Source organism: Silene latifolia, unplaced genomic scaffold, assembly GCF_048544455.1.
Source record: "Silene latifolia isolate original U9 population unplaced genomic scaffold, ASM4854445v1 scaffold_168, whole genome shotgun sequence".
Lineage (NCBI taxonomy): Eukaryota > Viridiplantae > Streptophyta > Magnoliopsida > Caryophyllales > Caryophyllaceae > Silene > Silene latifolia.
Window position 1 is genome coordinate 423,333 of NW_027413147.1, and position 27,081 is coordinate 450,413.

The 27,081-nt window shown below is 38.0% G+C and overlaps 2 protein-coding genes across 3 annotated transcripts; one reads left to right on the plus strand and one right to left on the minus strand.

The window, feature by feature from the left end:
* Window positions 1-2,713: 2,713 nt before the first annotated feature.
* Window positions 2,714-14,106, plus strand: LOC141638054 (thiosulfate/3-mercaptopyruvate sulfurtransferase 1, mitochondrial). Its single transcript, XM_074447502.1, has 12 exons — window positions 2,714-3,006; window positions 4,223-4,417; window positions 5,631-5,690; window positions 5,909-5,971; window positions 6,932-7,056; window positions 7,147-7,309; window positions 7,617-7,676; window positions 8,347-8,405; window positions 10,632-10,713; window positions 10,901-10,964; window positions 11,620-11,687; window positions 13,785-14,106. The coding sequence occupies exons 1-12, from the start codon at window positions 2,899-2,901 to the stop codon at window positions 13,878-13,880; spliced, it is 1,143 nt and encodes a 380-aa protein (XP_074303603.1). The 5' UTR covers window positions 2,714-2,898; the 3' UTR covers window positions 13,881-14,106.
* Window positions 14,107-19,597: 5,491 nt separating this feature from the next.
* On the minus strand, window positions 19,598-26,157 carry LOC141638067 (tRNA (mnm(5)s(2)U34)-methyltransferase, chloroplastic). Of its 2 annotated transcripts, none has more exons than XM_074447515.1 (6): window positions 25,960-26,157; window positions 25,603-25,666; window positions 25,320-25,515; window positions 25,149-25,217; window positions 22,355-22,530; window positions 19,598-19,825 (listed from the first exon to the last, which is right to left on the minus strand). In XM_074447515.1, exons 1-6 carry the CDS (start codon window positions 26,075-26,077, stop codon window positions 19,702-19,704), a joined length of 747 nt encoding a protein of 248 aa, XP_074303616.1. In that variant the 5' UTR covers window positions 26,078-26,157; the 3' UTR covers window positions 19,598-19,701. The 2 variants fall into 2 exon arrangements, with proteins under 2 accessions (XP_074303616.1, XP_074303617.1); XM_074447516.1 differs by having other exon boundaries at window positions 22,355-22,510; window positions 25,144-25,217.
* Window positions 26,158-27,081: the final 924 nt, after the last annotated feature.

A 27,081-nucleotide genomic window follows, 5' to 3' on the forward strand; every position in this document is an offset into this window, starting at 1 on the left:
CTCTTTCCACATAAAAGCTAAACCACCCGAACGACCTACACTATCGACCTTCATCCCATTATAGCCACCGATCCTCTCTCTCACTTTGCACATATCTACACTGTTCAGCTTAGTCTCGTAAAGAAAACCAAAACTGGGGGTTTCCCTCCGTATAAGATCACGGAGCCCGCCTACTGCATCGGGGTTGCCCAGCCCCCTGTAGTTAAGGCTCAAAATTTTCATAATGCCCGGCGGGGTTGAGCGTCCTCAACCTCCGCCTCAGGTGAACACACACCCATGAATGTAGGTAACCGAGTCTTTTTAGAGCTGCCCTCCATAATTAATCCTTCTGCAACGTATGGGGTGGGGTGGCGGAAGCGTCTTGGCTCGTGTTTTGCAATTGTTCGTGGATGAATGACATTTTCATGAAATTTGAACGGATGATTTTTTTTTTTTTTTTAGTTTTTTGTGTGAAATTTGGAGATATTTGCTACCGTTAGACCTATAACGATAACAATGGTTGGAATCCTCGTAACGCGACAAGGAAGTTCCCCTTAAACGTTGGAGCGCGTCCGCGGTCTAAGTCGAGATTCGAAAACGCGTCGATCTCAATTTTGTCTCTACACTCGTGTAAACCACACTAATGCTTTGACGGTTCAGAGAAAACTTCTCAAAACGATTTTTAATTTCTTCCAGATGATAAAAATGAATTACAAACAAGCCTTTTATAGGCCTTATGACCGACCTAGGGAGGGGATGGGGAAGACCAAATTTGACCCATAATAAATATAATTCTACCTAGTTCCTAGCACAATCTAACAATTTAATTTTTATGTAGAAAAACTAAGTTGACAACATAGATTACAATGAAAAGCAGGATAAATTATTTTTGAATTTCCGCAACAAGGCTTCACACGGCAGCCCTAGCCGTGACCTGCAATTTCCGCCATCCTCGTTTTGCGCGCTTGCTCTTATTTGTCAACTCGTAACTTGATTATCCGTCGTATTTATTTTGGGCTTAATTAGACGGAATTTATTCGTGATTCCCGCTGAAATTTATTAGAATTTTTACCCCCCCTCTATACGCATCACCTTCCTCCCCACGCTTTCGCTTTTCGAGTACAACCACTTCTTGTAAATCACTGGGGTTGCCGCTATCAATTCTCTCCATCCTCCTCCACGTGCTTGCTCCCCTCCCATCATCCTCCCTCATACTGCCTCATTTTGCCATGTCCTTCTTAATTGTCTGTCCAACAGTTTCCTTTATCCCCTCACTCAACATAGCCCTCTCCTTATGCGCGATGCCCTCTCCATTCCCCTCCTCCACAGTTAAGCAATTTTCCTTAGTAACCATATTATCACCCGTCAGCCTCCCTTCCTCCCTATCATTCAGATTCTCACCTGCACCACTCTTATTCTCCTCAGGGGCCAACACTGTCGACGTAGCTCTCCCACCGGGTTTGATCACAATTGCCTGTAATTTTTCAATCATATTCGAAATGGCCACCTCCTCCCTTTTCTTAGCATCATCATCAAAAAGGTCGTTCAAAACTCGTGCACTCTTTGCTTTCTTTTCTGCTGTAGTTTTAATGGCTTTCCATGGTGAAGCCCGTAAGTTTTCACTATAACGAAGCTCCCCTTCATCATAAGGATCGTCCTCACAATCTTTTTCGCCATGCCCTAAGATTCCACATCCATAGTAGTAAGTTGGAAGTCTTTCGTACGTCACATTAAACTCTTAACACCCTTCCTTGTGGCATCTTAATAGTCACGGCATCTTTCAGTGCTTTATGGACATCGTGTAAGAAGCGAATTCTAACAGCCTTCTCCAGTTCCGGTGAAAGCGACTCGTCTAGCTTCACAAAGCCTCCAAGTTGTTGCCCTAGCCGACGTATATTTTCCAGATTAGTTCGTCCTTTGATGGGTAAATCATAAACCCTCGCCCATATAGGAACATGGAAAAGCGGCGTCTCCGTCATCTTCCCATCATCAATAGGATCATTAAAGCACCAAATAAATTTGTCAAAATACCACGGTTGGCCTTCAAGCACTTTCGTTTTATCTTTAACATCATCGAATTTAAACACAAAAACCTTATTTTTAGCATCAATTAGGTTTCCTACTATCACACCCTTAAAATTCCATAAACGTATCATAGAATCGATAGCCGCTCTAGCGTTGATTGCTTTGGTAGACCATATTCGACCCACCAGCATAGTCTGTACCCGCTTCTCCTCCCCCTTTGTGCAACCATCGTCCCATACAAACACCTCATCGTCCATCACCTCCTTACCCCTCCGTCCATGCGAACTATCTCCCTTATCCGCCATAGAAAACCCTAATAAATTCTAGCAAAACACCAATAACTAAGAAACGAAAGATAGAAAGATAGAGAACAGTCACTTACGTGCAAAAACGTAAGAGAAACCTTCAAGAACAAGGAGAAATCAGAGACCTAGTCAGAAGGAACCCTCATAGAGAAACCCTAGAGAGGATGGCTTGAGATGATATTGGATGATGATCATAATTCTTAGTTAAGGGGGTTTGGGTTTTGTTTTTATTTTATGTCCATGTCATTGCTTAGTCATTATAGTGATTCACCATACCATTGCCATGTCAGCGTAACATATCAACACTTAACGTCAAAGGTTGACGGAATTAAACCTTAAATGTCATGCTAATTACTTTTTAAGAGGTAGAGGGTTATTAGCGCGGGATTCATTAATTAAATAGAAGGTTACCTTATAAAATTCGAAGAAATTGGAGATTATCTTCTAAAAAATCCCAAAATAAAATAAAATACACGAGTTATTGCAATAAGAAGTCGAATTGGTAGTCTCAAAATGAAAAGCATCGTCTAAAAGAGTGTGTGGGTTGTTAATGGTGAAAGGGTGAAGACAAGTGTAAGAGTTGTCGTAGATGGCGTCTGCTGTTATCGCCAGAACCCTTTTCTCTCACCGATTACTTTCTTCTTCGTCTTCCCGCTCTCTTCTTCATAAACCCTTTCGCTCTTCTCAATTCTTTCATGTAAGCTCCCCCACCTCTTCTCCTTTTCTCTTTTACTTTTTCCGTCTCGCTCATTTGTTTACCTTACGCAATAGTGTTTATTTGTGCTCATTAGCATAATGTTCCTCTATTTTATAATCAATTTGGTTTCATATTTCCTTTATTTACATTTCTGAATAAAATCAATTGCAATTGTAATTTTTTGGGGTTTCATGATCAGTAAAAGTCTAGTCTTTCGCAAAGTCTTCTAATTTAATCGAAAATTCTCCTGTGCGACCAGCTGAAAGTGACCATTTTTTGATAAATGGCGACCATTTTTTTTATGTAGTTGCTCTTTCATGTACGATATTTACTTGTACTTTTTGTCATTTGTTTTCCCTCTCATGCCCTTCTTCCTGAAAACAGGAAAAAAAGAAAGAAAGACATACTCCCTTTCTCTCCTCCTCTTAAGATTATCAAATTCAAATCAAAATACTCAATCATGAATCTTCCTTTTATGTTAATCAACTAATAATTCAAAATTCATTACTTTTATGTATCAATTTTTTATATGAATAAAGAGATGTAATTAAATTAGGATATAAAAATTAGGGTTTTGGAGAAATGCAGGGTGATAGGGGAAGGGGTAAATGTCGGGTTGCGGTGGTCAAGAGTTTCAGGAAGGCGTAGGACAGGGCCCAGGGGCAGCAGACGGTCCCATGACAAGGGTGTAGGTGGAGTCTGGACGGATCGTCATTAGTGTGGGTTGGGTGAGATGAGCAGTTCTAGGCGTGTGGAGGAAGGGAGCGGTAGGTCTAGGCGGGTGGCACGGACGGTTCTGGGTGGCTGTCGGATCAGAGGGGAGGTGGGTGGTGGTGGTGGTTAAGATGTAGAGGGAGAAAATTAAATGAGGGATTTGAAATGACCGTAAAATGGAAGATATGAGAGGGCTAAATTGGTCATTCATGTCCATAAAGGAGTAAAATCCGTACATGAATGAGCACCACCCTTTTTTATAAAGAGGTTACTATTTACCCAAAAGTGGTTACTATTGACCAAAATGCAAAAGAACACGAAAGACCGTCGTACCAGAGAATTACTACTAATTTAATGGGTTTGAACCGTTTTCTCCTGATTATATATCTGAATGCAAAATTCATTTTTAGCCAATAATGCTCAGACTCGTAGATATATATTGTGGGTTAGAGCTAATATATATTGTTGAGTATTTTGAAACCAAGAGCTTTATGACTTGCAGACGAGAATTGCGGGTTCCAGTACCAGGGGTTTGAATCATTACAACCTAGCATCTAAAACTCGTTTGGTTTGCTGCGTGATTTCGTCGTCCACAGACATTGGGGCGAAATCTTATTGTACACAGGCAATGTCTACTACTGAACCTGTGGTTTCTGTTGAATGGCTTCATTCTAACCTCAACCAACCTGGTATAAAGGTAAATAAATAGGCTTCTATACTTGTATTACTGATTATCGTTACGATGACACTCGCTCTCCTATGCATGTTATATTCGTAGGTAACAATATGTATCATAGAAAATAGCTCGAGTTGTTATAGCCCTATTACAATCTCGGCCCACAAAATTTTGAAATGAAGACCAGTTGTTGTACTTCAGCAGTCATACCGTTGCAGTTTAGATCATAGGGTTTATCTTTTTACATTTCTTATTATTAACATCTCCTATGGAATCAAGAATTATCTTTTTTAGTTTTGTTTTACGATAGAACAAAGCAAAACGCTTCAATAAACTAGATGTGCTGATCTTTTTGTGAAGTAGCGGACATTTTGTGCTATTCTGACCCAATTTTCATTACGGGCCCTTCATAAACAACTCCTAAGGCTGCATACATTTGAGCTCTCTTATTCCGCCATAGGCAGAGCTTTTAGAAGCACTGGGGTGATGGTGTCAGTGTTTTGCTATTAAACTTAGCTTTTGGACCATGTAAAGTCAAGACAAGGCTGCCACAAAACTATGATGCTCGGACTCGGATACGAGGATCCGACACGGACACGGATCCGAGGGTCCGATCCTTGAAATCTCAAAAACAAGGACTCGGATACGAGGATCCTAATTTGAATTTGGACTCGGCTAATGTTTTATTTTTTTGAAAATAAATTGATTATTAGTTAAAAAAGTCAAAGAAAAGAAAGGAAAAGTAGTTTTTTCATTTTTAACATGAAAGAAGACTTTATTACGGCATTAAATTCATGTCAAGATCACTCTTGATATAGGGCTGTACAAAACAGATGTTAAAAACAACACACTCTCACACCGATTTCTCATAGAAGGATCCGTCAAGGATCCATGTCCGGATCCTGTCCACCGGATCCTCAGGGTCAGGTGAAGAGTCCGAGCATCACAGCCACAAAATAACATTGTGCATGGCATGAATTTGCGTGTATGACTGTACGGTCATACTCCACTGTTCCTGGACTTGCAATGTTTTCAGCTGCTCTTTGTGCTTCATATCCATTCATCTAATGCTAATTGATATATTTCTTACATGCTACGAAGAACATTCTGCATTTAAATTTCAAATTAGTCTGTGGCTGTCTTATAAATTCTAGTGCTCACAATGCATGTTGTAAATTTTATGTAAAAATCTGCAACTTCCAATTTTTAAGTTCTAGTTACTTCTCTTTTTCAGGTGGTTGATGCTTCTTGGTACATGCCTAATGAACAGAGGAATCCAATTCAAGAGTATCAGGTTACTAGTACTATATTCACAAAATTTGAGGATGCTATAATTAATGTTCATGTCTTTTATATTCTTCTTTTGGTAACAGTGGATGACGCTTAGTCTTGTTCATGTCTTTTATATTCTTGTTTTGCTATGCACTGTGCTTCATGTTCTACCAAAAATTCCTTTCATAAGCTCTTCAACTGTAAATTTTGACATCATGCATTAATTTCTCTCCTCCACAGGTTGCACATATTCCAGGCGCTCTTTTCTTCGATGTGGATGGAATTGCAGACAGAACTACAAATGTAAGACGACATCTCATGTTTTCTTCAGTCAACCACTTATTCTTGTTCTTACTTCTTAGTGGTTATGGTTCAGAATGAAACCTGACATAGTGACATAAAATAATTTTTATTGATATAAAGCTATAAGGGATGCTAAAAGGCGATATCCCGTTCAAATCTTCTGTACATTAGCTCTGCTGCTGAGTTTTCTTCGTCCAACCTTCATGATATGGCATGTGGCAAACTATTCCATGCATGCATTTGAAAGTATGCACTCTATGTTATGATCACAGTCTTTGTGTACTTATAAAGAATTAAGTCGTGATACTTTGGTCCTAGGTATCAAATCAACGTCGCAACACCGCATCAAAACTGAGTTATTATGACTTTGAATGCTACCTTGACCTTAGTTTGTAGTGGTATCATCCGCGGTTATGTCGCAACAACCAAGGGTCCAAGATCAGGCAGTGGCATAACCTCCTCATTCCCATTTGTATTGTCCCCATTGTATCGCCCGAGATGTATGGGGATCGGAGGCAGCCGATACGAGATACGAGATATCCCGAGATGTTTCGGGTAAATTAGAAGTAGGAAAATATCGGCTGAGACGACCGCCTGTATCAGCCAACTCTGCCCAATACCGCCGGCGATGATCGAGTTATAACTTGTACCAGCCAAAATTTTATAATGAAATGCTCTTAAATACACTGACTGATCTCATAAGTGTACTGGGTACTGCAGTTTGTTTTACCAACTGTAATTTTGTATACCTGATATGAATGGATGTTGTATATAAGTTTTGGTAATTTTTGGGAACCTAGTTAGTCACTTTATCAGATAACAACAGTTGAACATTTCATACTGTATCCCAGCGGTACATAGTTACTTTATCATTGTAATAATTTCTCTTAGTGCATTGATATTTTTGCAATTACAATGTAAGTTTCAATCAGACATTGATAAAGTACGCCATTGTAACAGTTACCACACATGTTGCCTTCTGAAGAAGCATTTGCTGCGGCGGTTTCAGCACTCGGCATAGAAAACAAAGATGGAGTAGTTGTCTATGATGGGAAGGGGATATTTAGTGCAGCCCGTGTTTGGTGGTGAGTTGCAGGTCTCCAAGTATTCAGTTTGATCATAAATCCGGAGTGTTCTTGCATGTAATGTGTTTTTGTTGTTGTTTATATGCAAAGGATGTTTAGAGTGTTTGGACATGACAGAGTTTGGGTGTTGGATGGAGGTCTACCAAGATGGCGTGCTTCAGGATATGATGTTGAATCTAGTGCCTCGGGTGATGCAATTTTTAAAACTAGTGCTGCTAGTGAGGCCATTGAGAAAGTATATCAAGGACTGCAGGTGCTTATTCTCTTTATTTTTGGCTGTGGTTTCCCCTCCACTTGTTCTCAATTTGTATAAAGATGATGCTCAGACGAACATTCTCCAGTTAACTTTAGATATTGTTTACATCTCAGTACCTTACTTCACAAACAGTATGTCTATAGCTGAATCTGTGGCAAAATAATTACAGTCCAGAATCTGTTGCTGTCATTTTGTACTTTGTATTGATTACCCAATTTGTTTGAAGCCCTGATATCTCTCTCTATTTCTGTCCAAAGCTTCATTTAGCAGAGTTGCTTATACCTTATTGCATGTGTTCTCCCAGGTTGGGCCAATCACGTTTCAGACTACTTTTCAACCGTATCTTGTGTGGACGCTTGACCAGGTCTCGTTGTTTTACTAACTTTCTCCGCAGTCGTCTCTTTAATAATGCCGGAAGTGTTTGCTTTCAGATAATGTTTCCTTTGCAGTTCTTAGTTAAATAGAATTAACAATGAGCCTTAGTCCCAAAATTGATTTCAGTTGGCTAATATGAATCATCGTGTGGGTCCATCCTATGAATCCCAAGATTTCTTCTTATAGCATCTTTGTTGAAATTACACAAAGAAGCTGTTTAGAATTAGCCCTCACTAGAAGCCCTTATAAGCTGGTGAGTTTTTGAAATAAGGTAGATTATTTAGCCTTCTTAGGTCAGTGTGTAGATTAAGCCTCTGTTGCTCTTAGTGACTGAATATTTCCAATATTGCGAGGGAAAAAAAGTATGCCTGTGAAGACAAGGCTCCATCTTAAATGACTACCCGGAACAATGATAGTAACCATTGCCACTTTGCCAGGGAACTACGAAAGTTTAGTGAAATTTGATGCATTATGACTTTATAGGTCACTCTATCATAGGCGTTGTCCAACGAGTATAAGTCGTATACACGAGGAGCAACTGAGGTTGTTTACTGAGTCTTGCCCCCTTTTCAGTTCATCAACCCAGTTTCTGTAATTCTTGTCTATTTTGGGAAGTGTTTCAGTTTCAATTTTCTCTAACATGTTTCTTATGTTTTTAGGTTAGGAAGAACATTGAGGATAGGACTTATCAGCTTATCGATGCCAGATCGAAAGCCAGGTTCCCTATAATTTTATTACAGTCCTCAATCCTCCTCTTTCAGTTTTCTTAAAAGTTTTGAAGTTCATGTGAGATCAATCATCGTTTATAGTTTATTGAGTTTCATGGACCCTAACTCCGTAAGAGTGAATGCATGGTCATAGTTGCACTAATGTTACTTTCTACATTTTATCTTAATCTACTATTCTACTACTATGAAATGTTGCTCACTTTGAATAACATCTATACCATTGGCAACATTGCTTTCAGAATCCTGCCATTTCAAATAACAATGACTCTTGATAGTCAATAACAATGACATTTCTCATACATTCAGTTCTCTGTATGCAAAACTTGCTCACTTTGCATCAATGAAGTTACTAGAGACCTAGAATTAATGTATGATTATTGGTGTGACTAATTGGAATGGCTTTACAACATATAGCAAAATTTGGTAAGAAACTTCCAGATGTCTAACTTTCATAATTGGTAGACTTCTATTTCAATACTACTGACTTTTTTTAAGGATAGTTAATCAGTTGGTACATGAGCTGAATCGCCTATGAGTACTTTTTGCTGTGTTTGAAGATGTGTTTCTATTTTTTTTTTTTTTCTGTTTCTTATTGTAAGTCCTCACTTTATATTGGTAAAATGTGACACAAAATATCAACTTATCATGACGATAGTAGCTTCTTTAAAAATTTTCTTGAGGAGCTTGTTTTGTTAGAAATCCTAAGATTAACCTAAAATTGAACTTAAATGCAGCAATTTCTAAAGAATTTCTAAAGACGGCTGATTTGGGAAATATGCTGTTGGTTTAAGAAATAGTGGGGAAGAAGTGGAGCTGAGGTTGTTGTTCATTTGATTAGTTGAAATTCTTTTGGTGCATACAACTGATTTCCAGTAGCTTTATACAAGGGAACACATAGATAATTCTAGATTTCTAGAAACTCTTGAGACTCTAATCAATACTGTACAATTCTAGAGGGATTATTCTGGAACAATCTCAATATGCAAAATCTCGTACTTCACATGAGCAATAGGAGTATAATAAAGAGCTTGAATGGTGATCAGATTCAATCATGGCACTTCTGTTGCATGAAGGTCTTTCTGTAAAGGATCCTCAATTTGTTATAGTTCTAGATTTGCTAGACATTAGACACTAATTTTTTGCATAAAATACTAAGGATTTGACAGATATGTCAAGTATAATCTGGAAAGCATGCACTTGAAGTCTTGAACCCATTCACTGTGGGTTGAGAGTGACTTGAGAGTTGAGACATGTTCTTATTGTAACGAATGGAATTGAAAATTTTGGGTAGCTCCATTGGCCAGTTGGTGGTTTGTTTCAATAGAAGGATATATGTGCACAGGAATCAAGAGTTCAAATATCATCTCTTCGAGCTAATGTACAGTTGAAGGTTACGAATCTGATGTCATTATTGTCTAGTGCTCTTCATATCTGGTTGACTGGTGTCAATGTTGGATTCGGCCATTTTCAAGAAAGACTACCTTGTTTTTAGCTGAACATTAAGTGTTCAAATGTCGTCCTCCTGTCCAAATTTCGAGTTTCAGACCTCCAGCACATGAAGTAATATGAGGAGTTGGGAGTAATGTAGCTGGTAGGACATAGTGAGGATTCTAGGATTCCGCGAGCGTTGTACTTTTGCCAAGAGGTGTGCTTGGGGTTTTGTAATTGAGTTCATCTTACATGCTCTCACCTGTGCTTTAGATCTTAGATTTTAGAAGGGTATGGCTTTCAAAACGTTTTTGTAGCATGTAAAAATTTTGGGATGTTGAGAGTGAGATGTGAAAAGTTTGATTAGGCTCCTTTTGTAATTTGTGGTGAGACCGCAGTGGATAATGATGAGCATGGTTGTACCTTGTGTCATAGTTCATTTGACCTTAGGTGATTACAAATGTAGTTTACAAGAATGATCAGTACAAACTAAGCAAACAAACAGCTACATATTTACGTATTTGTTTAGTGTGGTTTCTAAGATGCTCATTTGTCTTCAAAATCTTCTCTTATCAGATTGGGAGTAAACTCTGACCATTTCTAAGTTTCATCTTTTAACTTGATTTGTACATTGTCAAATTGCGGTCCAAATTCCCCGTGCAGCCCAAAAGGTCAAAATGGAAAAGATACTTGAGACTAGAGGAAAAACTTTTCTCACTTTTTTGCTGAAATTGTTCAAATGCCAGATTCTTCAATCTGATTGTAATGCCAAGTTAATATAATTGCAGGTATGAAGGAACTGCTCCTGAGCCACGGAAGGGCATTAGGAGTGGTCATGTTCCAGGAAGCAAGTGTGTTCCTTTTAACGAGGTAAAATAAAACTAGTTATTAGTTTTTACTAGGCATGGATGACCCTGACATTATATTAAGTGCAATGTCTAATGTCCGTGATGTTTCAGTTAGATAACTGAAACATCACGGACATTAGACATTAGAGGCAGAGAACTTGTAATGTACAACTGTTTCTCAATTCTGACTTTTCCTTTTTCTGTTGCAGATGTTGGATTCATCAGGGAGTCTCTTATCTGGAGAGCAGCTCAAAGAAAAATTTGATCAGGAAGGTTGTGACTCATGTAGCTTTTATCTTTTTCAACCAGATTTGACTGCCTGAGAATCTGAGATATTTGTTCTGAACTCTCCCTCCGTTTTTTTTAAAACTATGGCGTTTCAATTTTCAAGATGGTGCTTCACTGCTTTGATTCCCAATTTAACAAAAAAGTTGTTTGAATTTTTGTGTGAAACAAATCATTAAATTCGTAAAGGAAAATGCTTTCACAAGAGTACCTATATCATGAATTTTATTTTTTATGAAACAAATCATTACATTCAATTTTTTTCTTTATTAATCTTTGGATAAGTGTCAAACTAGTTGTGTGGGGGAGTTTTCATGAATGAAATCTTTCATGATTGCCTTTTAAGTAGACTAGTAGAGCCTTTCGTGGGCCGTCCCACCTGGTCTGCAAAAGAACCAGGTACATAATGAATTTTCAGCAAAACCTTACAAAGACCCAGTCCGTTTAACTGCCCCAAACCCGCTCACCCACTGGTGTGTGGGGGAATAAAGTTTGGTTTGGCTCGCCTGCATTTGATCACTTCTATTTTTAAATAGTCATTAATTTCTTGTTTAAGTTTCGGATGCAGATACCATTTTACATGAAATGCAGTCTCTGTTACCTGTGTGTTTTATCACAATTTTTAATCCTCAACCTTATACAGGCATTTCCTTGGACAAGCCCATTGTTACATCTTGTGGTACTGGTGTTACTGCTTGTGTTCTTGCACTGGTAAAGCTCTCTTTCACTTGACTTCAGCTCATAAATAATGACAATCCTAAAAGTTTGCTTATCAAAGGAACAGAAATAAGTCATTAAGAGTCCCACAACCTGCCGTGAGAAACTCAAAGGGCCCCTTGTTTTGAATTGCTGTCGGTCACGGTTAGCAATCACATAGCATTTAAAATGCGGTATTGAGGCACCGTTTGTGAGATCTCAGTACTGGGATGACCCAGATTTTACATAATTAGCCACAGCTAATGCGGTCATAATCTTAAAATTTAGGTTGTGTTTGGATTGAAGGATTTGGAGAGAAAAGAAAGGGAGGGAGAGTAGGGGATTTAAAATCCTTTGTTTGGATAGCAAATGAGGGTGGAGGGAAATGAAGGGGGAGAGATTTGGAGGGATTTAATTTCTCTCTTCCAAGCCTAATCAAAATCTCTCCACAATAGGCAAGATTTGGAGGGAAATTGTATCCAAACACCCACACTCCTTTTGCCCTCCCCTTCCCTTCTCTCCCTTTCCCTTCCCTCCATGGTTACATGATTCGGAGTTCGCACCCCCGATTCCCGAACCAGGTTCGTCGTACCCGAACCGGGGTCGTTCGCGAACCAGGTCGCCGGAGTTCGTGACCCAGGCCGGTCAGAACCACGAACTGTGTTGACAGAGAGAGTTAAGACCATATAGCTTCGCCGGAGAAGGACTTAGCACGGTGGGTTTGGTGGCTGGAGGTGAAGGGAGGGAACGCGCTTGATATTTTATTGAGTGATTGTAAAAGTAGATGGGGAATAATTGGTAGGTAAGATTTTATTAAAATACATATTTGCTCCCTTAAAAAGTGGGGGCGGCTGACTTCTAGGTTACTTTTTAGAAGGGTTGTTTGGTCTTTTGCAACACTTACTTTTAAGACTCTTCCAAAGTGTAATACGGAGTATTTATGACTGTTACTTTATTTTACACAACTTCCAAAGACGGAAATATAAAGACTTCCTATTTTTAATACGGTAGTTTTTTGAATGTATTTAATTTAAAAAAAAAGCTTAACTTGTATAAAAAAAACAATTTAGTTTTACGAATTAAATTATAGACTATTTATTTACACCTCGAATCCAGTTCACTAGGCATAGCGAATCACGAATTACGAACTCGAACTCGAACCGAATCGAACCCCGGACCATGTAACCTTGCTTCCCTCCTTCCCCCTCCCCTTCTTTTCCCTCCACCTTTGCTATCCAAACACACCCTAAATTTTCACTTGAGATTTACAAAATTGAATTGATTTCCATTTTATAGCTTATCTTCTCTTATAACTTCTTTTTCACAAATACTAACACCATTTGCAAATACACACATTTCTCATTGTTGTTTTCCGAAATTAATGGGTAGCAATGTAATATTAAGGGCATTTTTGAATAGGGGGATTTAGGTTTTGTTTGAATAGCAAAATAGGAGGGAAAGGGGTGGGGTGGGGGTAGGGGGAAAGGAAAGGGGTTTTGGTTTGCAGGAAAAATGGATCCTTCCAAATCTCCCCATATCTGTTTTCCTCCACGCTCATTTGCAAACCAAACAAAGGATTTTATATCCCTTGCTCCCCTCGCCTTCCTTTCCTTCCAATTCCCCCAATTCAAACAAGGTTTTAGAGGGTAAAGGGTGGGGAGAGAAAGTGGGTGGGATAATTTTCTTTGTATGGTTAGCAAAATGGCTATGGAGGGATTTGAAAAGGAGGTAATATAAATCCTTCCATATTCCTCCAACAGGGCAAAGTAAAATCACTTCAATATAGGAAAATTTCGAAGGGACAACTCACTCCCCTCTTCCCCCCATTTCCCTTGAGTTGTACCAACTGGCTTCAGTTATATGTTAGTCTAGGATTAGTCCTTCTACCATCTGGCTATTTTTGGAAAGCCTTGGGGTTTGTTTGGATGGGGGGATGGATTGGTAGGGAAAGGGTGGGGGACAAAATCCTTCCCTAAAGGTCTATCGAAATTCCAAACGCATTGTTAATGTTTGCTTACTATAATTGAAAACAGAAAATGACTTGCCGAGATCTGTTGTCTTACTAATACGAACAAGTTATACCAACTTAACCATATGAGATTCGTGTCGCAGGGTCTCCATCGGCTTGGGAAGTCTGATATTGCTGTTTATGATGGGTCATGGACAGAATGGGGAGCACATCCCGAGACTCCAGTTGAGCCTTCTTGAATGCCTGCTTTTAAAATGGTGATCAATTGTTGAATCCCCCTCTCCCCAACTTTTTCTTTGTTAATTAGTTCTCCAAACTATTTTTCTTTGGTACACTGATTAGTAATTTAGTACCTTGTACCATTTTTCTTTGTTTCTTTTACCATGACAATATTGTTCTACTCTTTGTAACTTTATCAACAAATTGGCGGTGATGTTTTTGAATAAATTTGGAAACTCGAAAAAATCATAATTGTTTCACGTAGGGTCTACTGAATTTGCCATATCCGTGTTTATTTGATTAAATTAGGGTTTGTTGGTCATGAGTCGAACAGTTAGCATGTCAAGATGAACATATGTTTTTTTTTTTTTTTTTTTGTTACTTGGGTTTATTTTCGATGGGAAGGTTGTTGAGGGTTCGGATTTCTTCAGATATCTAGGATCTATTATTCAAAAAGATGGGGAGTTAGACGGAGATGTGGCTCACAGAATTAAAGCGGGATGGTTGAAATGGAAGAGTGCTTCAGGGTTTCTATGCGATAAAGATATGCCCCAAAGACTAAAGGGAAAATTTTATCGCACGACAATTAGGCCTGCCTTACTTTACGGCTCCGAGTGTTGGGCCGTGAAGCATTGTCACATTCAAAAGATGAGTGTGGCGGAGATGCACATGTTGAGGTGGATGTGCGGACATACAAGGAAAGATCGGTTAAGGAATGAGGTGATTAGAGAAAAGGTAAGAGTGGCGCCAATAGAGGACAAGATGATGGAAAACCGACTAAGATGGTTTGGCCATGTGAGAAGGAGACCTATGGAAGCACCAGTTAGGAGGCTGGAGACTTGGAGAACAGAAAAGGTCCCTGGAGGTAGAGGAAGACCGAGACAGACATGGTTGAGAGTGATAGAGCATGTATGAGAGTTTTGGGGCTTGAGGAGAGTATGGTGACGGAGAGGACACAATGGAGGGAAAAAATACATGTGGATTTTTAGTATTTGATGTTTTTGACATATTTAGTGTTTTTTTATTTAATTTCAAAAAATTAAATTATTTATTCTTCTCTTCTTTATTGCACTTTTTTACCAACCACTTTCTTATAGATTTTACTTGGTTCATTCCGGATCCTTAATTCTATTTCCGTTTTTAAAAATCGTTCTAAATCTTTTCTCTCGATTTAAATTTTAAGTTTTTATAAAAGAAATCCGGAATTCGATTTGAAAACCCTTAAGTTTACCTTTACTTTCCATTACATTTTCGTTCTTCCCTTTTGTTTTTCATCTTCTCTTTTTATTCGCATTTTGAGGCGTGCGTTCACCCATGGACGGTTCGAAAGGATAATTCATGTCAGCCGACCCCAAATCATTTTGGGATTAAGACTCTGATGTTGTTGTTGTTGGGTTTATTTTAGAGAAAATTGTTGATTACAGCCTTTTAAAAACCACTTTTTGAAAATTACAGTCTTATATAATTTTTTTTGTAAATTACATCCAAAATATCACCTTTTTCCTAAAATTGCGCCAAGTTGAGGATTCCGGCGAGTTTTTTAAAAATCTGACCGATATACCCTTGTCTTATTTTAAAACTTGCCCAGATTTTTTACCCTCAACACCAATCTCTTCTAAAACCCTAAACTCTAATTCCCAGAAATCAATCAAACATTCCCAAATCAATTAATCAGATAAATTACTACAACAACGACAACTACAACAAATCAGCAGTTGTTGCATCATCAAGAAGCCGAAAATTAAAGAACCCTAATTATTTTCGGGTCCTGATTTTCGCAGTGCACATTTTACTCATCGCAGTACACTTTTGACAAAAATACCCCTCTCATTTCCATCCCATCAAATCTTCTCATTCTCTCACATCTTTTCCCCCTATTCTCCTAACGTACTGTATATACATATGGTAGATTTTATAGATCGTATCGTAAAATTTACACAATGTTCGTAATATATGAAAATTAATCGTAGTACTGCTTCGTTTTTTTATATGAATGATTATTTTGGTGGTATGTTTTTTACCCCTAGTACGTTTTCCATTCATTCTCCATCTCCCATAACTGCACGCACCGAACTCCATTGCCGACAACTACTGCTAGTTGCTGACGCCACCACAGCCGGCCAGATATTGTCGCCCACATTGTACTACGATATTACGCAAGATGGAAAAAAGAAAAAGAAAATGCAAAACAGGTGCAATAACCACCACACTACCAGCCTTTTTTACCACTGCTGCCGCCTATCCGCCGTCCACCTACTCGCCCTCACAGGCGTTCCGGCGACAACTCCTTACCATCTTGTCGGCGCCTATGCCTCTCCAAGAACCGCCTGCCTCCCGTACCAACTATCAATTAACCATAAACCCTAATTAATTAATAACGTAAAAAATCCTAATAAAACATTACATTGTTCAATAATTTGTAATTAATGATAAATTCATTCACAATTGAAGAAATTTGATTGATGTGAGATGGAGTATTTGATTAATTTGAGACTCATTGTTTTTAACTGAGAGAATTTGGTTTGTTTTTTTTAGTAAGAGTAGGCAAATGGAAAGTAGTGCGCAAAAAGTACTGAAATGAGTAAAAATCATACTGCGAAAATAAATTACGTTATTTTCAATTTGGGGAAAATTTATTAACAAAGTATAAAAGAGAGAGAATGAAAAACACTAACTATTTTTAAGAGAAAATAGAAATAATAGAATTCAATTAAATTGATTAGGGTAGAATTTGAAGAAAAGGGGAGAATTGGATTAGGTGAGAATGTTGAAAAATGGAGAATTAGGAAAGTTGATGAAGTTGTGAAATATGATGAACATAAGGGTATAAAAGATACACAAATTCTTGTTTGTGACGGCACATATCCGTCACTCTTGAGTGACGGATACCATTTTACCTCACAAAGTACCCACTTTTTCTCTCTCTGCAACACTATTCATGTGGTCCCTTTTCTCCACTAACCCATTTTGTTACCATTTTAACTCACAAAATATCCGCCACAAATGGTAACCCGTCACAAGGGAGACCAATTGTAAAAGATAAAGGTAAGGGCATTTTCATCAAAAAAGATGAATTTAAGTGACAAAAATTCAAATTTGCATCAATTTTCCACCGGAGTAAATGTTTTGGCTGTAATTTCTCATCAGAAGTGATATTCTGGATGTATTTTACAAAAAAAATTATATAAGACTGTAATTTTCAAAAAGTAGTTTTTAAAAAGCGGTCATCAATAATTCTCTTTATTTTATTTTAACTCGTAAGTTTAATAGCATGCTTATAGTGAAATGATAGTCCTCCAACATGATTGACATTTCATTCTAGGAAAAATAAGAGTCCCCACTCCCTACCCCAACAGAGACCCATACTAAATAGCCTTGTGATGATTGATGATGACACACCGATATGCACCCAAAAAAATGTACAACTGCGGCGGCATTTTGGCGATTCATCTAAATTCTTTCAGTTGGAAAACATGTAACACATCATGAGTTGTAGATGTTGCAGGGAGACTGAGTTTGTAGGCCACCTTACCAATTGTATCCATTACTTGAGAAGGACAAGTAAATGTAAGGATGAAATCAGATATGTGAGAGATCTTGGACCAACAAATATCCACTACCAAGTAATTAAGTTGATCATCGATTATTCAATTTTCGGATTCCGATTAGAATATCAAGCACACTGTTGTGAAATAGTATTAAACATGACTCAATTTCTAATTCCTTCTATAAATTAACAGGTTAATCAATCACATACTGTATATTATAAGCCCCTATTGAACTATTAGATAATCAAACAAAAACATGTAAGATTCAATCTAACAACAACAATACTAAACAAGGAATCAATAAAGATAATAATTGTTAACTAAACAAAAGTTAACAGTCCAATTATATATTTAGTCTCTTCTAAGCCTAAGAGCATCCACATCCAAGAGGATGATTTTCTCCTCTTATTTGTTCTCTTTTCTTTTCTAATTTGGACACCTCACTTTTACCCATATTCCACTATCTTCATCCTCTCATTTTTTCTCTTCTTAAAAAAATTGCACATCAAAGAGGATACTTTTATCATCCTCTCTCATGTGTTTTGTTACCAAAAAATAAAAAATAAATATATTATATGCCACATGGTAGATGATGGATGAGTAGTGTCTTGAGAAGTGGCCGATGTTGCAGATATCTCTAAAAATAGAGGAAGTGTTTTTCTTCCTCCTTCTAAGAGGGACATTAACATTGGCCCATGAAGAAGGGACATCCTCTTAGATGAGAGAGAGTCCTAAGAGGATGGTACATCCTCTTTAATGTGGATGCTCTAATTAATAATTCCTCCGTTTCACAAACACCTTCCACTTTTCACTATTTGGTTGTTTCACAAATACCCTTCCACTTTTCACTATTTGGTTGTTTCACAAATACCCTTCCACTTTTCACTATTTGGTTGTTTCACAAATACCCTTCCACTTTTCACTATTTGGTTGTTTCACAAATACCCTTCCAAACCCACTTGCATTTCCTGCTTTCATCTCATCAACACAATTCCCCCCACTTGTCTCACCTGCGTCGTTATATGTGGTCCTTATTACTTGTATAAATACTTTTTAAATTGTACAATTTACATATTTTGAAAGGTAAATGTGAAACGAATAAAGTATGATTTAACATATAGAATTAAAACAAAAGCTACTTTAATTCTAGAAACCAGACAATCTAATGCATTAATTAGAACAAAATTAAAATAATAAACTCAAATCATCAATTTCAAATTTAGTCTAAGAAGTAAATCAATTAATAGAGTAAATGCAAGGAAATTAAAATAATACTTGATAATTAGGGTAGAATAATCTTGGATTATATTTATCAACCTGTATTTATCCTTCAACTCTTAATCTTCTTAATCTTTTATGCTTAGGATTTACTTAAACTCCGGTCATAAACTTCGTAGGATAACCAAAAAGCGAACACATTTAATTTTTTTTTTTTTTTGGTCTCAAAATGACATTTGATAAATTAGATACTCCGTATATGATTTGCTGTTGACATCATTATCTCCTCTAACCTGACCCTTTAAACACGTATTAAAACGTCTCCTCAATGCTCACACTAAAATATTTTTTCTTTCCCGAGCCGAACCACTCAAGTTGTTAGGAGATCGAATAAGAAACCCACCAATCGTTACCCCCACAATCTTTTGACCGCGCCGTATCCACTTTAACCATGATCATCGGACAATTGCCTTCCCTCCCGACCAGGAAAGAGGGATAACCAACCATCAGCAATCAAACATCCAGAAGCAGAAAACAAACAAGACGAGAGAGTTGCCTCCCTAGCTTAACTCCCTTTAGCATATTCTTCCTCCCACATTACGCAGGCATATTTTCCCACCATTCTCACTCAATTAGTGTAGGCGATATCGTCGGAAAGTTTACTTTTCTTGGACTGATTGATAAATGAGCAAACAAGTTTTCTAGTCTGACTACATCACCAAATTTTGAATATGAAAATTCCCTTCCATCTTTTGAATTTCAAGCATTCTCAAGAACCATTTTACTGCTCTGGAGAGAGAGACTCACATGTAGAAACGCAATATTCATCCTTCAATGCCTCGCATTCAACTTCATTGATCCCACCATTCATGAACTAACCTTAACCATCTTAGGCTACGGAAAAGCCGTCTGTCAGATAATTTATGCTCAAAATTCACCCTACTTAGCTCTAGCTGTGACAGATCAGATCATGGCTATCACGGTCAATACATTGAAAAAGGTAAAAAGTTTCGAGCATTTGCATCTCATGACCTACAAAGACCAAAAGTATCTTGTAATATTATTACATGAATTTTCATCGTTTGAACAAAAATACAAGAATTGGTGCCGATGATTTATTCAACATCTGAATTTGGCTGCACGACCACGTTTCTGGTGGTAACCCTGAAGCAAAACCTTGAACAATTTCATATTCTTCCCTGAATATATAAGAATCAGAAATAATGAACATTATTAAATGTAAAGGTATATTCCATTATAAAGAGACTAAAAACTAAGCTGAAAAATAATGAATATCTGCAAGTATCTACATTGTCAACTCTGAGAAACGTCTGCATAAGTGATGAGAAACTTTTATGAGATGGAGAAGCGGATAAGTATATGGAGGTGTAGTTCTGTCCATCTGTTATTCTGTTTACTTAAGACCACCATAAAATACTCCTTTTTGCAGAAATACATTTAATTTTCAGAGCAACACAATAATTACGTAGTACCAACGAAAAACAGAAATACTAGTACAAGTGATCCACTTGCAGGGAATAGGTAAGATCAATGAGGAGAACTCATAAAGTAAGAAATACAGCAACAACAATAACATTACCCCAGTGCCTATGGCTCCCGCAAATTGCGGGGTTAGGGGAGTCGGATGTACTCATTAAGTAATAAGTACATATGGTCTAAGTGTCTAATTGCAAATGAACCTACAAATGAAACGGATGAAATAAAAAAATCAATCCAATATGGAAAAAGGAAAGGTATCTATGAATCGGAGGGATTATCATTTATACTTCTGATTGTGTAACTGATCGTCGTTTCCTAATCTTGTTCATTGCGGCGTAAACGTGGGCTATGACTTCATACTAGGGATAAATTAGTCTTACATATAAAAGTTTGAGGATAAATTAAAATACACACATTCGATGGTAAGACCGTCTTTTCATAATCCTTTGCCGCCCTTTCAATTTCTCGAAAACAATTTTACACCCCCCATCCTATTAAAGGAATTTGGTTCGCAACCACTCATGTAGGGGATTTGGCTTAAGAATTTTAGGTCTTTATTGGGTAAGAGTAGACCTGTCAAAAGCTGACCCGACCCGAAAACCGACCGTAACCCGACCCGTAAATAACCCGCAAATAACCCGGTGTTTTCAACCCGAACCCGAAAAATACCCGAACCCGTTTTGACCGTAAATAGCGGGTTTAACGGGTTGACCGTTGATCAAGGCAATATATCTTCCTTAATATTGAAAATGTCAAATAGGTATTGACTTATAAAATTCTAAGGAAATATATGTATATATACGGAATGCCGCGTCATCACCTTGAACCATATGCCACGTCATCACAACAAAGTGTGTGCCACACCGTCACTTTCACCATATTTCAAGACCTTTGCCATGTCATCATTTCGGGCGATATGCCACGTCATCACCTTAAAGTGTATGCCACGCTATTACTTTCACCGTGTTACACCGAACCGCATTCCATTAAACCTTTGCCACGTCATCACCTCGATCACATGCCACGTCATCACTTCGAAGTGTGTGGCACACCGTCACTTTCATCGTATTATGTGGAACCGCATTCCACATCAGCACGGCCACATCATCACCTTTGATCACGTGCCACGTCATCATTATTAACCTATATGTGTCTCAGGTATTTTAGCGAGTTAGTTAGGGCAATGATGATGATGATGAGGCGGTGATGGCGAGAATGGTGACAATTAAGTTGATTAAGACGAGCAGGAATAAATGGTAGGAATTACGATATAAAAGAAGTTTTAAAAATAACAAAAAAGATGTTGATCGACCCGTTTTTTCTTCGTAACGGTGTGATATTGAAAATATTAAGCAAAAAATGTTTAATCTTACTAATATCATATATTAAACTAGATAATAATAAAAATTTAAGAATAATTATGCGTTTATAAGTAGAATTAAAGAAAATGAATTTTTTTAAAAAGGCGTTAATCTGACCCGTTCTAACCCTAAACTCGACCCGAAACCCGTATAAACCCGACCCGTATAAACCCGTATTTTTCAAACCCGAAATAGACCCGACCCGTATTTTACCCGAACCCGAAACGACCGAACCCGTAACCCGCCCGTTTGACCCGTTTGACAGGTCTAGGTAAGAGGCAAAATTTTGTGTGTATACTTTCCCCGGTTCTCTTGGTATCAGGGGGATGCAACTTTTTTCCCTATGTTTTCTTTAGATATCTATATGACACCAAAATAACTTAAACATAAGTAACTTTATGATGATTAAGTTACTTTTCAAGTACAAAATAGTTACTTTTAATGGTCTCATACTAAAATATACGGTCTTACCGAAGAATTGCTCATAAAATATACTCCAGAGTATCAAGAGAATAACAAAAGCCACAGGAGAAAGAAGCAATTACAGAAAGCATATTGATAGCTTCATACCTTGAACAGAAAATAAGCAAAATGACCATCCATTCCCTCCACCTCTCCCATGTAAACAGTATATAAATACGGTCTTACCGAAGAATTGCTCATAAAATATACTCCAGAGTATCAAGAGAATAACAAAAGCCACAGGAGAAAGAAGCAATTACAGAAAGCATATTGATAGCTTCATACCTTGAACAGAAAATAAGCAAAATGACCATCCATTCCCTCCACCTCTCCCATGTAAACAGTATATAAAGTACTGATGATAATACCTAAGGCGTTTGATTAGAATGCAGACAGAATAGTTACCTTCCACCAGGATGCCCAACATAAGCAACAACACTAATAACTCCTCCTGGAAGTAGTAATTCTTTTGCTGCTTTGAGTGCTTGCAGGGTAGTATCCGATTTGGTGATTATCTTCTTGTCACCTCCAGGAAGGTATCCCAAATTGAAAGAAACTAGCCTATGTGCACAAAGAAATATCTGAGAATGATTAAGTAAAGTCAATGTAAGATTAAATTTTAATGAGTTAGAGGTTGCACTATGTGTGTCAGTGTAACAATAAATGCTAAGGAGATAGATCGACAAAACGACCAGTTGAAAGATGAAAATTATGTGGAGACACTTCCTTAAAAAATAATGAGCGTAACAAAGACCTCGTGCGCTAGGGCCTAGGGGTGGAAAAGAACCCTAAGGGGGCATTTGGTATGGGGTGTTAGAAAAGGGAAAGGGATGAAAAGCCTTCATTCATTCCCTTTGTTAGTGTTTGTTTGAGCAATTTAAGCATTCCCTTTACCCTTCCTTACCCTCTAATCCCTCTACACCCATTCCTATCACCCATCAAGGTCTCCCATCCCCTTACCCTCATTCATTCAACCACCCCCAACATACCCACCACCACCATGGCACCACTACTGTCACCACACCACCCAACGCTGCTGCCCCCGCCTCCTGCCAAATACCTCCGCCCTCCTACCATCATGATTGCTGGCAACTCCACAACTGGAAGTGGCGACTCTTCCCTACCCACCATCACCTCCTAAACCGCCACCCCTCCCCCAAAACAACCCACCCACCGAACTCCTTTCTCACCGCCCCTAAACGACAGCGCACCACCATCTTGAATACGCTACCACTGTTTCATAGTGAAACTGTCATTCTATGTTGCATAGTTACAGCCTTGTTTTTGGTCAACAAATAATTATTTTTTGTGGTTTTCCCTGTTTTGCCAATACTCCTACCCATGATCACAATTCATAACTTTAGTGGAACAAAGATTTTAGGGGCAGGTGTTAGGGTTTCATACTTTCATAAGAGGGAGGAGAGTGGTGCGCCAACGACAGGTAGGGGCGGCGTATGTGGATGTTAGTGCTTGTGGGAGAAAGGGGGTGAGGGTTGCTAATTGGTTATTCCCTTTCCTTGGGTAACTAAACAGGGAGGAATATTAGCGGTTATCCCTTTCCTTCCCCTTCCTATCCCTTTCCTCATTCCAATCCATTTCCCTTTGTTGAACCAAACACCCCCTAATATACGCCCAAGTATGCAAAAAGTTGCATTACTAAATGATGATCTATTTAAAAATGTATTTACAGGCCTTAAATAAAAAGTGAGATAACTATCATTTTCAAAAGCACGTACTAACATGAGGCGGACCTAGAACTAAAATTTTGGGGTAACGAGTTTTTCTCGTGTTGTTGTATGGCTTTGTTAAGGTCTAATATTTAAAAAAATTTGGGTAGCAAAATCGATAATCTTAACCATTTTTTGGAAGTTGGGGTAGCGAGTGCTATACCCCTTGCTACTAGCTAGGTTCCCCCAAAGTGCTTGGCATACAACATTGTACCATAAGTAGCATAGTCCTTATACCCACATCATCATGCACTACAATACTTAATGAAGTTTTTGGAGATTCAATTATTGTCTCATGAAATATTGCAGTTACCTGAAAAAATTGAGTACCTGTTACAAAAGGTTTCAGCCAAGTTTTATAAAAGAAGCTTAGGTGAGGGAGGAGAAACTAATATCAATTGATTACTGGATAATCATCAGGTACCAACCTTTGTCATAAATAATCGGGTATTAAGAGAAAGGTTGCAAAAGAATGAAAAGAGCAAAAAGTTGAGCATTCTAAGAATGATGTAAGTATGGAATCCTGTCATGCTTAAAAACTACTTTGTATATCCTTACATGATCTTCCTTGAAAACGCGGTAAGAAAAGAGGTTTCAGTTCAGCTATTCTCCCACCAGCTTATAAGAATTCCCAATCACAAGAGCAGGGGTGAGTTTAAATGCTACAAACACACAGGATGCAAAAGTTGGTGAGTCTTAGACTCTTAGTCCAAAAAATGATAAAACTCCCTAAGATAACACGGGCTTGCAGGAATACAAAGAAGATTACCCTATCAGAAAACTTCAGTGATAGGAGTTCAAAAGAATCAGGTCATGTAAAATTTGGAAGAAATTCAAAGGGGTTCTCCAAGAGATGTGGTATATCGTATATGCCCTCTTATTATCTCCATGCAATACATAACAAAAGTTCAAGATGATCAACAAAAATCATCCGTTCTCTCCAAGTTTGTTCGTTGAACAAGAGAGACCAACACTTGTGGTTTAATACGCAACTCATAGTGTTTCACTAAAGGTATATTTGTACATTCTAGTAATATAAGAATTTATTAATCGCCTGTTAACAATTTAACATAGCCCCTTCCCCAAAGAACTACTCCCTCCATCCCGGTCATTTGTTTACCTATTCCATTTTAGGTTATCTCATTTATTTGTTTACCTTTCTATATTAGGAAGCTTTTTTATGAGTAATTTGCTCACACCTCCATTATGGTCCACTTGTCATTCACTAACAACCACCGCAAATGGTCCCCTCCCCCCGCTTTGGTCGTTGTGCCAAAACCAAAGGTAAATATATGACCACGATGAAGGGAGTATATAACTAGTCAACTACTATGCTCGCTAATTTCCATAAGAAAAAAATAAGTATGCTCACTAGAAGTACCACATTTACAGAAAACGCCACATAACATAACATAACATAGGGGGTAAAGTAAATTGCTAGTCATTAGAAAAAAAGGGGGGGAGTACCTTACAGAAGTATTCTCGGGAAGCAGTTGGGCCATTTTACTGTGACAGCTTAAGAATAATTTGACAGACTTTCTCTGCACAAAGGGTTTTGGTGAGAAGACAATTCAAGAATATATATGAATATGGTGATGTGTCCCAAATGAAGCCACACCACAATTCAAGCATAGTAGAAGTACCTGGAGTGGGTTAAGTGAGGATTCGATCAAGTGAGACGTGGTGTTTATAGCATCTTGTTGAAGATCGAGGCCGTATACACAGCCGCCTTGAGCGGTATCATCTATGACGAGTTTAGCCAATGCTAAGGTATCATAACCATTACCACAAGTAGCATCAACAACTATATCTCCTTTTTTAACCACCTGTTTCCATAACCTATGAGGATACCATTACCAGTTACCAAATTTGCAAACTCAAGACAGAATTCAGGAATTTAAATCCATATTAAAATAGAATACCTACAAATGTGCAACTTGAGTTGCCTTGTTTTCACCAAAAATGTAACCTTTAATAGCGGAGTCTAGCCCTGTAACACAAACAAATTCTGAATATTATTATCATTGTAAAAGAATAATTAATTAACGCAAATTCTTGTTTCAAACGGCCTCTGAAATTTCAGATGGACATATGTGACAATTTTATATAGTTAAATGTAACCATACAGCCAGTGTTACAGCTTACATAACTTGTTTTTCAATAGTGGTTACATTTGGGCGTAAAATAATTACAAAATCTCGTCTTATTGCTTCATACCAAAATGACCCGTTTGTAAGATTAATTAATAGAGGAGGAAGAAGAAAGAAAGGAAAGAAGGTAAACCTGATAGAGAGCAAATGGAACGAGAAGAAGCCTTGACAAAGTTGACATGGTTATTGCCAAGTTGCAAACACAAACTCGTTCGGGGTTTCAATAACGCTAAACCAAAACACAAACTCATTTTCGTCAATCTAATTAAGGCCTGCCTTGCCTAAGGTAAAGGGCTAATCACCACATACGGCATATGACCGCATATCAAACCTTTTATCAACTTTTCCAACCTTACTAGTCCTCCAGTCCTGCCTACTTCCTAACAAAACCAACCCGATTCGATTGACCCAATTCAAAAGGCCGACCCGAGACTTGAAATTAACCTGAACTACAATACCCAAATGTAACCCGAAATCCGAATTGCCCCAGCACTACCCGAACATGGCCCGAGGTTTGTTGATTCGGAACTGATCCGACCAGAAATGACCTAATCCGAAACTACCTGACCCGAAAATGACCCGACAAAACATAACTCTTATTGAATAAAAAAGACTTGAAATAACCCGAAATAATAAATGTGCTTTCTCTCTCTTAATTATTGACCCCAAATTGACTTGTACCCGAATTAACCCGGCCCGCTTGACCCGAAAATCACCCGACCAACATACCGAAAAACATCTTAAACGCGAAACAACCCGACCCGACCCGAACTAACACGATAATATGACAGACCCTGAACTGGCCCAACCCGATTGACTCGTTTGCCATGTCTAGCCATGTCCATCCTTATTCATCTCACTTACCGGAAACGCGCACACACACGCACATTAGAGTCTTAATCCTGAAATGATTCAAAGTCGACCAACATGAATTATCATTTGAAACCGCACAAGACGTCTCATAAGATCCAGACTATACCGAGATTAAGTAAAAGCGTTGAAAAACATGATAGTATATTAAAACTAATAATAATAATAAAAAAATAATAGTAGAATAATAAAGGTGAAAATAAAATAAACAGTAAATCTGTATAAATACTAAGAAAAATCAAATCAATCTCAATCACATTTATCCGAGTTTTCTTACCTCTACTCCTTACAATCTCTTAGGCTCCACCTGGATTGCCAGGAATGAGGCTGAATAAGTTGGGGGGGAATAATTATGGGCTTATTTTACAAGTTTGGATATAGGGTA

Excerpts from the sequence above, each read along its gene's own strand:
- LOC141638054 (XM_074447502.1), top strand. The coding sequence starts at position 2,899 with ATGGCGTCTGCTGTTATCGCCAGAACCCTTTTCTCTCACCGATTACTT. Across the intron at positions 5,691-5,908 it reads ATCCAATTCAAGAGTATCAG|GTTGCACATATTCCAGGCGC; the intron begins GTTACTAGTACT and ends TCTCCTCCACAG. Across the intron at positions 7,677-8,346 it reads TTGTGTGGACGCTTGACCAG|GTTAGGAAGAACATTGAGGA; the intron begins GTCTCGTTGTTT and ends TTATGTTTTTAG.
- LOC141638067 (XM_074447515.1), bottom strand. The coding sequence starts at position 26,077 with ATGAGTTTGTGTTTTGGTTTAGCGTTATTGAAACCCCGAACGAGTTTG. Across the intron at positions 25,667-25,959 it reads TTCCATTTGCTCTCTATCAG|GGCTAGACTCCGCTATTAAA; the intron begins GTTTACCTTCTT and ends TTTGTGTTACAG. Across the intron at positions 22,531-25,148 it reads TGCTTCCCGAGAATACTTCT|ATATTTCTTTGTGCACATAG; the intron begins GTAAGGTACTCC and ends AATCATTCTCAG.